The 17,765-nt window shown below is 35.8% G+C and overlaps 2 protein-coding genes across 3 annotated transcripts in view; both read left to right on the top strand.

Annotated features, from left to right (window-relative positions):
• The window catches only part of LOC127858346 (fibropellin-1-like), a 142,694-nt gene that overhangs the window by 25,772 nt on the left and 99,157 nt on the right, over window positions 1-17,765 (top strand). The window lies entirely within an intron of this gene.
• LOC127858350 (acid-sensing ion channel 1A-like) lies at window positions 4,524-8,051 on the top strand. 2 transcript variants are annotated; one of them, XM_052395406.1, is made up of 3 exons: window positions 4,524-4,648; window positions 7,044-7,122; window positions 7,417-8,051. In XM_052395406.1, the coding sequence occupies exons 1-3, from the start codon at window positions 4,623-4,625 to the stop codon at window positions 7,594-7,596; spliced, it is 285 nt and encodes a 94-aa protein (XP_052251366.1). In that variant the 5' UTR covers window positions 4,524-4,622; the 3' UTR covers window positions 7,597-8,051. The 2 variants fall into 2 exon arrangements, 1 of the variants encoding a protein (XP_052251366.1); XR_008038859.1 differs by lacking the exon at window positions 4,524-4,648 and adding an exon at window positions 4,741-4,846 and having other exon boundaries at window positions 7,417-7,893.

The following is a 17,765-nucleotide window of genomic DNA, read 5'->3' as shown; positions in this document are numbered from 1 at the left end:
CGATAACGAAATATCGTCGCTGATGCAGAAGAACGACTTCAACAGTGGAACGTGCTACGTAATAACACGGAAATGGCGGAGGATTTCTAACCGTTCCATGGACGACGGTCACGTGGCAATCCTGGCGTACTCGGACGTAGCGGCCAACATGAACGGGAGAGTTGCGGACATGGACATAAGGACACCAGAGCGAGGACATGATCATCTCGTGCACCCTGGCAGGGCATGGCCTCTCGCCGGAGTAAGTCACATGGAGGGCATAACCTGCATGCCGGAGTAAGTCGCATGGTAGGGCATGACCTGCTCGCCGGAGTAAGTCACATGGCAGGGCATGGCCAGCTCGCCGTAGTAAGTCACATGTCAGGTCATGGCCTGCTCGCCGTAGTAAGTCACATGGCAGGACATGGCCTGCTCGTCGTAGAAAGTCACATGGCAGGGCATGGCCTGCTCGCCGGAGTAAGTCACATGGACGGGCATTGCCTGCTCGCCGTAGTAAGTCACATGGCAGGGCATGGCCTGCTCGTCGTAGTAAGTCACATGGCAGGGCATGGCCTGCTCGCCGGAGTAAGTCACATGGCAGGCATTGCCTGCTTACCGTAGTAAGTCACATGGCAGGCATGGCCTGCTCGCCGTAGTAAGTCACATGGCAGGGCATGGCCTGCTCGCCGCAGTAATTCGCTTTGCGCCACACACAAACTTTGGTAAAATAGGTTTATCTGTAAAATAAGTGCATGTTTCCGACCCACACCATCTATTTGAATTTCCAGTGTATCAATGAGACTCGATCTGGGATAACTGGGCTAAATGCATGTGCGAAAGCGTCGTCCCCAGATTAGCATGTGCAGCCTGCAAAGGCTAAAAAGAGACGACACTTTCCGCCTAGACATGATTTTTGCTAAGAAAGCGACACGTGTCGTCCCTTATTAGCCTTTGCGGGGTGCACATGCATTAAGCTCCGGTTTCGCAGAACGAGGCTCAATTCATGCACAGTGTCATTTAAGCAAGAGGCGTATATCCGTAGGTCACCAAGGTGCATTCAATCCGAAATATAATGCTAGCAGGTAATTTGTCAATCAACTCGTTATGTCTTTTGCTTTTAGTGTATTTAGACCTATTTCAAATAAACACATGAACCCAATTAAACCAATATTGGTCACCTTGAATTCTATTTTCAGCACTTCACCTACGTTCGCAACACATGTATGGCAACTGCTACACATTCAATGCTTTCGACAACGGTCACGATCCACTGACAACGAACTACCCGGGTCCACTTATGGGTGCGTGTTTGTGCATGAGCATTTATCATAGTTAGTTTAATAGCAGTGCGGGGCCTCACATGGGAGTATGCTTGTACTCGAACAATAGAAAGCGCAAAAGCAGTGCGTTGATTCTAAACGGTGTTGTGCTTTTTAATAGAATATGTACCACAGTAAGTGTTTAAATAGTGCGAGGTCCTAACATGGGTTTGTTTCAGGGGTATGTTATTGATCCACATACTAAAGTCGAATAATTAAATTAATTGATATCGTTTATGCAGGCCTTACTCTGGAGCTGAACATAGAGCAGGGGCAGTACGTGCCGGCCCTGGCTCAGGACGCCGGGGTGAAGATCGTGATTCATGAACGGGGAACCTACCCCATACCGGAAGACGCGGGACTGTCGCTCCCGCCGGGGATGAAGACTTCCATCGGGTTGGACAAGGTAACACGGTCCGCCATAAACATGCAGCGTCTGTAGATGCCTTCATCAGAACATGTTGACAAAAAACATAAACTAACACACAACCAGTTGTTGAGCAGAAGTATACATTGGAGTTATTTTGATATCGTTTGTGTTTGTAATAAGACTGTTCCGTTCTATCATCGTTTGTAAGATGTTTATAGTTGTAAATGTTTAAACCTCTCTTCGATCCTCACCAGACTGAGTATAAGCGCCTCCCCCCGCCCCACGCTGACTGCGGCACGAGCGGCCAAGGCGGCGTGGGGACATGTATGCACGTGACTTCGGAACCGCCTACACAAAGAGACTTGCCTCAAGTCATGTATCCAGGCCGCCTTACTGGACCAGTGCGCATGCGCAACCTCCATCTTCTACGTGCCACCTGGCGAGAAAGTCTGCTCAATGTCCGGAAACGATTGTAAGTTTAATGTGCTGAATCAACCAACCTTAGTTTTGCATCGTGCAGGCGTGGTCTATTTGGTTCAAAACCAGATCGAAATGTACTATATATCACGATGCATTCGGTATTCCTTAACTAGTTTAACTAGTAAATACATGCACATTCTGTTTCGTGGGCGATTCATCTTCATATACATTACTTTTCATTCACAGCAACGTGCGTGTCCACAGTTACGGAGGCAGTCGTGGAAAGCTGCAACGGGAGGTGTCCGACACCTTGTGAGTAAGTGACAGTTAGCTATACAATAATATAGGTACTACACAATTAGCTTAAAATGAATAAAAAATAATACGCTCAGGGATTTTACATCATTCATCATCATCATCATCATCATCATCATCATCATCATCATCATCATCATCATCTTCTTTCTTCTTCTTCTTCTTCTTCTATACCATCACCATCACCATCACCTCCACCATCACCTCCATCATCATTATCATCATCATCATCATCATCATCATCATCATCATCATCATCATCATCATCATCATCATCATCATCATCATCATCATCATCATCATTATCATCGTTGCAACGATTAACGTATGCGTTGGAGCGTACATATGTGCTGTTACAAGGCATGTTCGGCTTTCTTCCCAATTAGTGTCGTTGCATTTGCTTTCTATTTGTTCGGTTAATAAACTCAATACCACATATTGAAGAAAAAACATACACGAACAAACCAATAACAATCCAAAGTTGAGTACATTATATTCATCTTTGAACACTGCTATTTAAGCATTGATATTACAGGTAATGCATTTGTTAAGAGTTGTAACATTCGTCACATCCAAAGATGTGCTAGTAAAATTAATCTTTCCCTTGCATGTCTCTACACAATGAACTGTTTACTGTAAATGATCGATGTCAATTATAAAGATAAATCATGTAACGCTGTAATGCTATGTACCACCGGTCTAGGTCGTTAATGCCACTGCTCGGACCACAGTTCGTATTTTTTGTTCGTTGGTTATGAAATAAATGAACGCCCGAATGTCTTGAGTAGTTAGTGTGAACAAATCCTGCCTGAATGTTGTACACTGTATATATGCATATATGATAATGAATCACTGAGCATTGAAGTATACGATTTACGAAAAACTAATAAACTTGATAATTATGTAACAATTATGTTGAATGCAACTTAAAAAAAAATAGAACTGATTTACAACTTTCTTTCATATTAGACTTATAATATTTGTGGGATACCTCCGCAAAATTTCAACATTTTTAAACGGAACTCATATTTAATATGCATGTTCTTTTATAAAATACGATATGCGTAGAGGTTTCGTTGACAAAGAGCACGCATAGTGTTGTATAACTTATCATTGACAATGAAAACCTATATTTGTAACAAATTTCAGCATAAAACCATAACGTTTTGTTATTGCTTAGACATTATAAGATCCAGTAAGAATTGAAATAATAATCGAATGTTCTATGTTTATCGGCAAATAAACAACAGCAGTTTTGATCCGTTGCTACTCACAAAGAGTCCTCGCGGTTGGTACGCCTCATCAGATGCTCAAATCGTTGTTTATTGACCGGTAAACAAAGACATATCGTCATTTATTTATTAAAGAAATCATCTTATGCTTTTGTGTTTTTGCACAGCGGACACCGTGTACTCCCTGATCACGTCTATGTCACAGTGGCCTTCTGAAAACTACGAGGTAAAAATGCTATAGCAAACCTTAACATTGGTAATAATGAAATAGCAAACCTTTACATAGGTTGTATGGGTAAAGCAAACCTTAACATAGGTTATATTGGTATAGAAAACCTTCAAATATGTTCTATTGATATAGTAAACCTTCACATAGGTTCTATTGAAATAGCAAACCTTTTCATAAGTTCTACTAAATAGCAAACCTTTTCATAGGTTCTACTGAAATACCAAACCTTCACATAAGTTCTACTGAAATAGCTAACCGTCACATAGGTTGTTGTGTTATAGCAAAACTTTACATAGGTGCGACTGTTATAGAAAACTTTACATAGGTGCGATTGGAATTGCAACATTTACATATTTGTTTTAATGGAATAGCAAACCACACATAGGAGTCTACTGAAAAACCATCACATAGGTATTATTGGAAAGCAAGCCGTTACATAAGTCGTCAATTAAAACCAAATCTTCCCGCATGTTATACAGGATGACAAACCGTCACATTGATTAGTATGTCAAACGTTTACATGGGAAATACTAGAACATTAAGCATTGACATCGGTAGACCTGCAAAAAGCAAACCTTCCTCGATATAAGATGACTATAGCAAACCTACACATGGACCACTTCTTTTTTTTTTAGATTAAACTTTTAGTACACTTTTGAAATATATAAAAGGAACACTTATATCCACAAGAAATACATATCTTTTGCGTTCTTCAGGATTATCTGGATTGCAAGATATCTAAAACGTCAAGCTATTTCATGGACAAAGAACAACGACAGGACAGGTATAAAAACTTATAAGATATGTTTGATATAAGTTCAGAAATAGCTAGGTTGAATGGTATGAACTTGTGATTGTAGTATCAATCAGGCAAAGTGAGATATCTAGCAAGTAATGCGTGGTAACGTGCTGGTAAGGTGTGATGTATAGCGGGTGCGGAGTACTTTATATGTAGCCAGCAATTCATTACAGCAAGCTAGGGGTGAGTGAAATCCATCTAGTTATGCAATGTGTTAAGCTGGATATGGGTTACTTCTAGTAAAAACAGCATTAAAATATATTTAGGTGTAACTTTCGACAGTTCGTAAGATATGTTTGATTTTGCTAATTTACAATGTATAAACATGTGTTATGCTTAGCTTGGGCACGTATATCTTACGACTTGTTATATTTCACAAACAGGAAAAAAGCTATTTAAAGCTTAATTATTAATAATTAATCATTATCTGAGAAATATCATGACAGTTAACTCTTATGAAAATATTATTTTGTATAACTCAACTTTGAAAATTAATTAATGATAAAGATCCCGAAGGTAGCCCAAAATCCTTTATATATTGCAGGTATGGTATAAAGCTAGAAACCTTGAATTGATGGTACTTAGTTATGTGTAAATGATAAATAGCTGTGCGTGTAAGGTATTTAGATATGTGTATATGATAAAAAGATGTAGATATATTGTATTTAGATAAGTGGATATGATGTTTAGTTGTAGATGTACAGTATTTAGATGTTTGTATATGAAACATAGCGTTTGTTTATGGTAATTAAATATATGTATAATATACATAGCTGCAGCATTTAGTTATTTGTTATCAAGCATGTAAATGGAAATGTATGATATTTACTATTTAAGTATCTTTTATGATACACAAATGGAGATGTATGTATTTATTTAGATATGTGTCCATGTATATGATACAATAATGTACGTGTATGATATAAAGAAATGCGTATATGATACATAATTGTAGAACTAAGCTATTTAGATATGTGTATATAATACATAGCTTTAGATGTAAACTATTTAGATATGTGTATATGATACATGGCTGTAGATGTAAGCTATTAAGATACGTGTATATGATACATAGCTGTTTATGTAAGCTATTTGGATATGTGTGCATGATACATAGCTGTAGATGTAATCTATTTAGATATGTGTATATGATATATAGCTGTAGATGTAAGCTATATAGATATGTGTATATGATACATAGCTGTAGATGTAAGCTATTAAGATATGTGTATATGATACGTAGCTGTAGATGTAAGCTATTAATATATGTGTATATGATACATAGCTGTAGATGTAAGCTATTTAGATATGTGTGCATGATACATAGCTGTAGATGTAAGCTATTTAGGCATGTGTATATGATACATAGCTGTAGATGTAAGCTATATAGATATGTGTATATGATACATAGCTGTGGAGATAAGCTGTGGATGTAAGCTATTTAGATATGCGTATATGATACATAGCTTTAGATGTAAGCTATTTGGATATAGCTATTTGGATATGTTTATATGACACATAGCTGTAAATGTATGGTATTTAGATATGTGTATATGATACATAGCTGAACATGTATACTGTTTAGATGTGTGTATATGATACATGGCTGTAGATGTTAGCTATTTAGATATGTATATATGATACATAGCTGTAGATGTAAACTATTTAGATATGTGTATATGATACATGGCTGTAGATGTAAACTATTTAGATAGGTGTATATGATACATAGCTGTTTGTGTAAGCTAATTGGATATGTGTATATGATACATAGCTGTAGATGTAAACTATTTGGATATGTGTACATGATACATAGCTATGGTGTACGCTATTTAGATATGTGTACATGATACACAACTGTATATAGGTGTATGGTGTTAGGGTACGTGTATATGATACATAGCCGTAGATGTAAGCTAATTGGATATGTGTATATGATACATAGCTGCAGATGTAAGCTATTTGGATATGTGTACATGATACATAGCTATGGTGTACGCTATTTAGATCTGTGTACATGATACACAACTGTATATAGGTGTATGGTATTAAGGTACGTGTATATGATACATAGCTGTAGATGTAAGCTATTTGAATATGTGTATATGATACATAGCTGTAAATGTAAGCTATTTGGATATGTTTATATGATACATAACTGTAGATGCAAGGTATTTAGATAGGTGTATGAGATACATAGCTGAACATGTATACTGTTTAGATTTGTGTATATGATACACAGCTGTATATGTATGATATTTATATATGTGTGTATAAAGCATATTTTTAGATGTATGGTATTTAGTTCGGCCAATTTGTATAGGATAAATAATGGCTTCACACCAACGTCATCATGCTGAACATAACACATGTATTATAGCGATACAACCCTGCTGAAAGTGGACGTTTTCTACACAAGGTTGATGCTTAAAAAAGTCGAACAGAAGAAAGCGTACGAAGTATGTTCGTGCATTCATTTTAAAATTAACTTGAAACGTAAATTTCGTTAGAGATATTTTCCGTGTTTTGTTCATGCACTCTTATATTCAATTTTAAAAAAGTCTGCAATATTTTTGAAAGGGCATCAATTAAAAATAGTATTTTTGTAAAGGAAATGTTTATGTTACATTTGCAGTTTAAGAAATTTTGGTCAATCGCAATTTAAAAATAACTTATTTTATGTTAAAAGAAATACATAATAAACCTGACATCTTAAGTTTCTCATCTTAGTATCTGATATCTGCCTTAATCAGTCTGAAAACCTGATATCTGACATCGGAGGCCAGCTGGGTCTGTGGTTGGGCCTCTCTGCAATCACGTTCGGCGAGCTGATTGATCTGTGTGTGTCCATGGGGAGGGCAGCACTCGACAAGTGCTGCGACCGGAAGTTGCATGAGGAGGAAAAACAAGGCAGTGAGTCTGACATAGCCTAGCAGACATGAAGGTTCGGACAGGTCCGCCGACTGGGAACATGCGCGGGCTCATGTGTGTTCGAGGTGCATTAACAGCTCTATCAGGAACGCATCATAATTTGTAACATCGCTGCGTGTTTAAGCTGTTGTGTTTTATTTTATTGTTTCTGTTGTATTTTATAATGTCATCTAATTATGTTTTGGCTGTACATGTATTTAACGTATCATAATTAAATCAATAGCAAGGACGCTACAAATTGTTGTACATGTAGGTTGGGTATAACAAGTATTTATTGCAGTACATTTCTTATTAGTTCTTTTTTGTAATAATAACCTCGTGTTTTTTTTCCGCGGCTGAATAAGGAAATTAAACCAGTTGCACTCAGTCCCGGGGTTTACCCGTTAGACAGAGTAGGCAACTGCCTATGGACCCCGCGACTGTTCGGGGCCCCATGAGACCGTGACGATATAACACACTTTATATACTTACTTAGCCTAATCTAATGATTTGACTAAGCTTATTATTTTATATCAAGTGTATGTTCCGATTATTATTATTAGGCTTACCAAGTGAAAATCGGTGACGGTGTTCTTTAATTCTTGATATTATAATTATAATATCGTATTGGCAACACTGTTTTATGAAATTATATGACTAGAAAAGGTATTATTTTATGTCTTGCCAGCCTTGACACTGGTAGTTTAATTCAAACTAGATAAATCGATTTGGTACGAACGTTCTAGTACGCACTATGCCGACTAGGGGCCTTGGATATGGGACCCACAAGTTTCCCTGCCTATGGGCCTCCTCGGTGCTTAGCCGGCAATCGTTGCACTTACTAAAATAGTAATGATAACCAATCAATTTGTCGGTTCCAACGACCTTTAATCGAGCGCCAATGTTGAAAGTCGCACGATATATTAATCTCTTGGCATCCTAGAGCAAGAATACGCGTTTTCGGAGTAAATCTATTGAAATAAAAACAATAAAAAAAAGCTGTGTCAGCTAAACAGCATAGAGAGAGCAACTGTTAGGTTAAGAACGGCGAAGGACTGTTTAGCATCGAGACCATAGCCGTTGTGTAGATCCCACGGTCAATAATCTCGTACCGAGGTTGAAGATCGCCGAATGTAACGCCGGTCTGCAAGACCGAGAAAACGCGTATTCGCACTAAACCAAAGACACAAAGAAAACACAATATTATAACTAATATGCGCGCAGGTGTTATAAGAAATTATAAAATAAAATACTGAGGGATCTGGATGAAACTTTCCAGTCTACTAGAGGCACCTGGACCACTGCTTTCGGTGCAGTCTTGCTTTTATGGTTACGTGTTGAAATCACGTTACATCCTTTATAATATCCATTCGTAACTCTTTACGTTATTCGAACGGAATGAGATATCTAAAACATGCTTGGTATTCAGCTATCGTATAGTCTTGGCCAAAGGTAAAGGTCAGATAAAACTTCAAGAACTTTATAAGAGATATAAATATAAAATCTTACAAAGCACATAGTCAATAATAATGCATATAAAGCTCTGTTTTGCTAGAATGATCCGAATATAAGTATCCAAAATTATGGCATCTGAATAAGGAATTGGTAAAAACGTTAGTTCCTAATTCGGAAGCCTGTTTTTCGATCGATTACTTTCGGGTATGTGTTTTATGTTGTGTGTGTTATTTAAGTTTGATTGTGTTATATGGATGTATTCTGAGACATGTGAATGTTACCGAATGTATGTCTACATGAACATGCGACTGTTACCGAGTGTATGTATACATGAACATGCGACTGTTACCAAGTGTATGAATTCATGTACATGTGACTGTAACCGAATGTATTTCTACAGCAACATGCGACTGCTAACAAGTGTATGTATACATGAACATGCGACTGTTACAAAGTGTATGTATACATGAACATGCGACTGTAACCAAGTGTATGTATGCATGAACATGTGACTGTTATCAAATGAATGCATGCATGAACGCGTGACTGTTACTAAGTGTACGGATACATGTACATGCGACTGTTACCAATTGTATGTATACATGAACATGCGGATGTTACCAAGTTTATGTATACATGAATATGCGACTGTTACCAAGTGTGTGTATACATGAACATGCGACTGTTACCAAGTGTATGTATACATGAACAAGCGACAGTTACCAAGTGTATGTATACACGCATATGTTACTGTTACCGCATGTATGTATACATGAACATGCGACTGTTACCAAGTGTATGAATACATGTACATGTGACTGTTACCGAATGTATTTCTACAGCAACATGCGACTGTTACCAAGTGTATGTATGCATGAACATGCGACTGTTACAAAGTGTATGTATACATGAACATGCGACTGTTACCAAATGTATGTATACATGAGCATGTAACTGTGACCAAATGTATGTATGCATGAACGCGTGACTGTTACCAAGTGTATGTATACATGTACATGCGACTGTTACCAATTGTATGTATACATGAACAAGCGGCTGTTACCAAGTGTGTATACATGAACATGCGACTGTTACCAAGTGTATGTTTACATGAACATGCGACTGTTACCAAGTGTATGTATGCATGAACATACGACATATACAAGGGAAAGTATACATGTTTTTTTACGATTAATAGAACCAACACTTCAAATAAATATACTCCTAAATGTTCCTTTGACTGTGGCCTAAAGGAATCGATTGAAATCGACGGTATTTCATGTAATGGGGCGCTTATTTATACAGTTCATGCTGTAAGTTTCCATCCCGTGGTAAATGTTTTATTCGGACACATTAGAAAACATTTGCTAAAATTAGCCGAATGACGCAATAAAAGTATATCATTAGTATTTTAGTCATAATTAATGCGTGTTTGATTGAAAATAATGACTTAGCGTAATACTTCCAATAACCACATACCAAACCTCAGAAATTGATGCCATTGGTATGCTATTATGAGACCATTCTTCTTTTTTCTTTATAAACTACCACTATTTTTAAAGACAACACTAGTCTTTTTTCTGTTGAAAATGCATTTTAGTGTTTATATTAACGTGACAGTGTTTCTTATTGGCGTTGTTAGCCAAAACAAGCATCAGGCAGTAATGGGATGTCATTTGCATACATAATAAGCGTTACTTGGGCTGTGTCTGGGTTCATGCGTTTACCAGTTAAAGCAATAAAAATGAAAACATGATCAGACTGGCTAAACAGCCTTGTATTAAATAAATCGCACACGGTAAGTACTCGCTTCCTGTGTGTGTAAAGTTATTACAAGGTGCTCATGCCTTACCTTTAGCATACATACTTTGAAAAGAACCATACATTTTTTACGAAAGACGTGCTTTGTGTATGACTGAATAAAGAAGGGTTTTATTTAGAGAATCTAACTATTTCTTCAAATCAATAAACGCTACCTATGGTGTGCCCTATTTTACTTATCAAATACATGTCTATAATACGTTTAAATGAAAATAAGTAATATTATCGCCTATGTCATTTTGTCTTGGTTTATAACAAGTAACTGCAGCAATACTTAGAACGTTAAATATTTTTCCGTTTAAAATTTACTATTTGCTTGTAAAAATTGCTTGTATGTACATAGTAATTTTTAATGAGATGAACCGTTTGAAATACGGTAATACGAACATTACAACTCAAACATTAAGCTTTTGCGGAAAGAACAAACATATTCTTGTTCCAATTTATTTCCGATCAACGAAGGCTAAACCGGTGTTTTACTTACAAGCTTACGAATGCCTTTACAATAGCTCCACATGCAATAAACATTTATACATTTAAATTTACTAAACATATTCACAAACAGTTTATAACCATTGAGGGAAGTTCCTGAATGTATTCTTCAAAATCCTTAACGAATACAGAGGTACATTTGTATCTATTTTTTTAATGTTCGTTTATATGGCTTAAAAAGTAAACAAAGCTAAATAACTGCCCTTAAGGGTTATTGCTGCAGTTTTGTAGATTAAGTAAATAAGCTTAGCTACATGATATATCATTTAAATAAACCACACACTACCAATAAAATGAAATACATGTGTTAAATCTTAAGAAGCAGTTGATGTCAACCAACAAACGGACACAGTTTTTCTATTTTAACAGCATAATTGGAATTTTAAAAAAGTTATCTCGTATAGAATTCTGCAAAACTCGTCAAATATGTTCATGCACGTGTTGTCATCACAAAACAAAAAGGGGGGTTGTCACCGAATTTTTAACAGAGATGTTTTTATCAATCAATACAGTCTTGTTAAATTTAAAAAAATGGCAATTTAGCAAACCCAACTTCTGGTACCACCCGATGTTGTAAAATTAGCTACTGCTTCTATAAATTTATGAGACTTTTTAGCGTACTACTACTACCAATAAAAGGTAAAGATGCCTTTCCTACCGCGGTAAACTTTTATTTGTACTTCCAACACTAAGAAAAGAAGATAATACGTGGCTAGAACTATTTCGACCAATCAATTAAAATCATTCCTTTGCATGAATCTTGCCAATGAAACACAACATCTACGGCAACAAAGACGTAAGAATCCAGTTCTGTTAAATTACTAAAGGTATGTTCTGAATTTCTATTTTTTCATAACGATTAAGTGTGTTTTGCATGTTTAATAGTATTTAGCGACTAACGACATTGAAAGGACAACGATTGGAATATGTACTTCTAAATGTCAACATCATGTATTGTGCTTGTGTTGTGGGGCCTCAATGTTGTTAAAATAATGCCTCAACAATTACTCCGCCCTAGGATTACTCGTTTTTTTATATGTACATAGTAAACAACTTAAAAGTATCTGAAACCTCAAGAACCTGAGATTTGTTTATACATGTAACATCTTATGATGATCATCCACCTATTTTGTGAGATACTTTCACCGTGAATATCATGTTGCCCCACCCAGGAGGTTTGGGTGTGTTTTTTTAATATGTGTGGGGGTATAATTCACGTTTTTTTCTTCACCTCTAGCTTCAGCGTTTTGCACATGTCGGAAAACATGCAGTGAAGGGAAACATTCTTCTAGACGCCATAGTAAAACTTGGTAATGTGTCACATTATTTTACTATCACTCAAAATGTGTTGGTATTTTGGATCTAGAATAGTTAATCATGATTACTTTGTGTTCAGAAGGCTATGTTTGAATGAGGTTATTCATAATTACATGGATTTTAAAGCCGAGATGGAGTTGGGTGCATTAAGGATTGCAATTGTCTGAACGTGCGTATGACGTACGTCCTAAAGCTTGTGTTTGATATAGATAGTGTTAAACTCCTCGTTGTTATATGTGTCTATGAAATCATATATATTATTATAAAAGTGTTTAACCGGAGAATTTCGCTGGTATTATGACGTCATTTTGTGTAGTGAAATGAATTGAAGCAGGCCACGGGAAAAAGGGTAACTTTTCAGCGAAAGTGAAACAACTATCTCAAACAACGTGTTTAAAGAGTGAGCCTCAATCTGGGCAAAAGGGGCTTGAAGCATATTCGTAAAATGCCTTAACGGGATATTTGCTAGGAAAAGACTACCTTGAAACAAAAATTCCATTTAACAGAAAGTGTTTTCCCCTAAAAGCCTATGGATTACACTCCGTTTTTCCAAGAGCTTGTCTCATATAGTTTACCATTTCTATGACATGAAGTAATTATAAGATGAAACTTTACACAAACGATCTCGTTGACATTTAAATGTAGCACATCGACGGTTTATTTGCTGTTGTTGTTAATTTTTAAAATATTAACCATCTATGACGTTTTAATAAAATCATGTTTAAGAACATGGCCTTGTAAAGAGTTTTGTCTTTAACTGTCCGAGAAAATGTACGCTGGCCTGAGGTAAATGTTATGAAGTACTGAAAGCGGTTCACTATAAATGTACATGAACGAAACAATTATAAGCCTGCAAGTTGTGCATACAATCATTAAAGATTTTAAAATTCATGTTGATGTCAGCGATAAGCTTGAGTTTAACTCCATCTCTTGATACAAACCCTTGAGTTGTATTTCTTTTTGTTTTGTTTTAACAAAGTCATAAAACACAAAACTTTATACATGCGTGAAAATGGGGAAAATCGCAGTAAAAATATGCACATATTTTCCGGAAATACTAATACCTCATTAAGTATTATGGTTTCTAATGATTTATATACAGTAGAAATGATGTTATTTTTCTTTCTTTTTTACATCTCATTGTAGACTGCGCATAGTTTATATTCGTATATTGTAATAGAGCCGGGCTTTGGGGAAAACAAGGTTTAATACCTGTACGTTAAATGGCGCCCAAGATTCACATGTGCAAACTAATCAGGGACGACAATAACCAATTTAATTGAGGCGTACGGGTCGGAAGTTCCTTCTTAACAAACATCCAGTATATTCAAAGAGTATTCATTGTAGAAACACACACACTTTATTTCCACCTTTTCCAATACATAAAACGCCGCGTGGCGCTAAGTAAACCACTTACTTTTTATTGATCCAAAGACTCGCATGTCATATCCTCCGTGAACTATATATGGTTAAGATATTTAATTTACCCCTCTACATGTTATGAGCAGATAATGTTCTGTTAATTAAATACAGAACACGTTTTTCAGATATAGATAAGAAGTAAGTATTTCATTGTTAAATTCCGGATTTGTTTATTATAGCTATGCGTAAATACTAGGAAGTAGATAAATACCACACTAAACCCAAAGCCAAGCCCACATTGAATTATAATCAATCGCGTAAATGATCGATTGTGGGCTACACCGTTATTTAAACAATCGAATTCCCTATTACTTAAATGGATCTATCATGCAAAAGCTTTAATTTTACAATCATGAATAGTTCGAGTATTATAACCAAATATAAATTAGCCACGTCATGGCACCGTATGTGGCTATTAGCCACGTCATAGCACCATATGCGGCTATTAGCCACGTCATAGCACCATATGCGGCTATTAGCCACGTCATAGCACCATATGCGGCTATTAGCCACGTCATAGCACCGTATGTGGCTATTGAAGCTCAAGATCAACATGCAGATTTGCGCAGTCTGGTCAAGAGCTACCTTGTCCTTTTATGAGACAACAAATCCGGGCTCGGTTGCGCGACTTCGTACAGTAAGACCAGTGCAGTCTCTTGTTATTTTTAAGAAGGCAAACTGATTGTCTAGGATCATGTTAAGTTTATCCGACCATTATTATGATTTAACAAATATTATGTATGCCTTTTCTTGAATATTTCTTTAATAAGTGAATCGTTGCCTAGACTTTTTGTCTGCGGAAAATAATAATATTTTTTTCCCGACTCATATACCATCCAAATTGGCGTGATATATGTCTTTATATGTATAATAGAAAACCTGTACGTTAGCATCAGTTGTTTTACTTACTTTCGTACAGGACTTCAAAGTGATTGTATAGCGTATCGATCGTTATTTGTGACGGGCCTGTATTATTGTGTTTATAATGCTAACTTAAACATTTGTTCAAATATTTGACTTCGTTTTCTAGCTTCCTTATCATATTTTTTCTTAAGGCATGACAAGCCTGCTTTCTTCGCTACACGTTTGGATTTCTTGTTTTATTTAATTCATAATTCATGTCTCGCACAGAAGAATTGATTGTTAAATTACGATTGTGTCACTGTAATGTTAGACTCGGAAGGATTTTATTTGCTTTTATGTCTATCAAATAATTCGAGCACTGTGTTACGTATAAGATCGGTGAACACATGTTTTGTATGGCAATAGCATTGTTAATGCGAGTAACAGGGCAGCTGATTCAGTATTGGACTTTAATCATAATTCATTTTTTTAAATTAATATGCCTTTTCGCGTGTTATCGCATCATAAAGTCATATTGGAGCGACGATTTCTAAATTTAAAAAGTAAAGAAAATTGTTTCACTGCTCAATGCTTAAGATACAACAGAATTAAAACTTTTGAAAAAAGTTATACTCATTAACTAAAGCATAATTATCAGCTTACTACCTTCCTGCTTACATGATTGGATCTACTGTTCTTTATGTCGATAAAATACCCGTAAGTGTTCTATATATGAGTATAAACTATTGAATTTAAAAGCACTCGATGCAAAATACAATATACTCAAAACATTAAGTATACGTCGCTTAGCAGTATTGTGGCGTTGATAAACGTAATGAGCGATCTTCAACAGAGTGCAAAAAGGATCAATATACCTGAGAGGTTAATCCAGTATTGATAAGATAGCACTAGAGCTCCCCAAAATGATATACGACCGTATCAAATTCTATTTTAAAGTTGCTTAGATAAAGTGGTATCGAGTATTTGATTAAGCTGAAGAATACAAGTTTATAAAAAGGTAATATAAAACATGCTTGGAAAATGCAAACATTATTTTCGATTTCCGCCAGAAAAACTCAGTCATGAATATTACACATGAATACTATCTGGGAATCCCATATATCGATGACTTATATTTAAAACAAAGAATGTCTAGCTTTGAACGTTCTTTTTTTTAAAATACAAACTCCATTATTTGAATTCGTCCACATGTGTGTTATCTTCAATATAAAGTCAGTGTCTAGGTAATGAAATTAAACGGTGATATTTAAATTGTATGAAGCCATCCATTGTAGACAAAGTGATTATTTGAAAATATTATTATGTCACGCTAAATTGCACTTTTACGTCAATAACAGTAAGGTATAAGAACAACGAATGTTCGAGTAGATATCCGATTTTGTTTGACACTCATATTGAACAATATAAGTTTACTTATGTAGTGTCTATTATGTTAACTCAGGATATACGTTTCCATTAAATATTTTTCAGTAAAATCACATTTATTTCAGATGTTCGATTCTAACATGAATCTGCAAATGCTTTGGAATTATATGAATACTATATTTTACTCTTTTTTCGTCACTTTTTTAGGCGTCTTTGATTTTGTATGCAGCGGTTGTGATCAAGTCGGTCATCAGGATACTTTGATATGCTGATGACACTTCGAAAACAACAAAAGCCGCACCCGAGAGGTAGGTCTCTCATTTGTTCGCGTTTATATCCTAAATATTAGTTTCCGACACGGGGCATGGTGGAGTTGATCAATGGTATATTATTGTGTATTAGGAAGAAAAAAATCACTTGTGAATGGTAGAATTTCGCTACAAAGGAGAAAATTCCATGGGAAAACATCATGAACTGTATGATCAGCACCCATGTCAACGACATATTTTTTTAATGTTGCAACAAAAGATTTCTGTTCCAGCATATCGGCCAGTTACTGTGCTTCAAATACAGATATTGTTATAGTGTTCAATGAACGCATTATGTTGCAGACACTTTGCGTCCCGATAAAGGACACGTCGGATAACGGAGACTTTCAAAAAGTTTTACACTCTGATAGCCGAATGCATTGCAATATATTGTTTTAGTATAACAATCATATCATACATCTCAAGTACGAATCCAGTTGCCTTCTCAAGCGAGGCACGAGGACGATCTATGCATAATTTAATACAAAACATGTGAAATAATACCAGTGGTGCTGTTCGTTTTCAAAAATCGTATTACCACTTAACATCTTTCTAGACATAAACTGTGATCAGTTCAATTTTTAAAATAGAATTAAATGCTTGTTTCTTACAAAATATGTTGCAAGTGGCGACCGGAATGAATAGTCTACAAAATAAACTTGGGTAACTTACAAGCCATAATTATTTCAAAGACCTCGGCAAAATGTGTTCATATAATCGTCCTTATCAGATATGATTATTTTCATAATAAGTGTCCACTTTAATGTAAAGTTGTTTCCCTATTTTTTTCAATGCAGCATGCATGACGCCGTTCTTGATCAAGTAGACGCAAGCGTTGTAAGAGGTGTAATGACTTGAAGTAACACACGATTTCATTGTTTAAAGGTTTCTCACGGTTTGGTGTAGTACCAAGGAAGCAGACTACGAGATAATTGTATGTAAGCTTCAACGTTACAATAGAAACAAGAAAAATAAATTACCATTTGACCCTAAACTGATCAGATTCTAATCCTCAAGTCACGTATTCATTGAATGTACCGTGATAAACAAAATCATAGTCATATTCCAAAAGGATAAAATACTTCAAGATAATTTTTGTTTATTCGTTTTAATTAACGTTAGTTCGGCAATTGCTATTTATGCTTGCA

This window comes from Dreissena polymorpha, chromosome 14 (assembly GCF_020536995.1).
Source record: "Dreissena polymorpha isolate Duluth1 chromosome 14, UMN_Dpol_1.0, whole genome shotgun sequence".
Lineage (NCBI taxonomy): Eukaryota > Metazoa > Mollusca > Bivalvia > Myida > Dreissenidae > Dreissena > Dreissena polymorpha.
The sequence above is the reverse complement of the archived record's forward strand: the minus strand, read 5'-3'. Positions and strand labels throughout refer to the sequence as shown.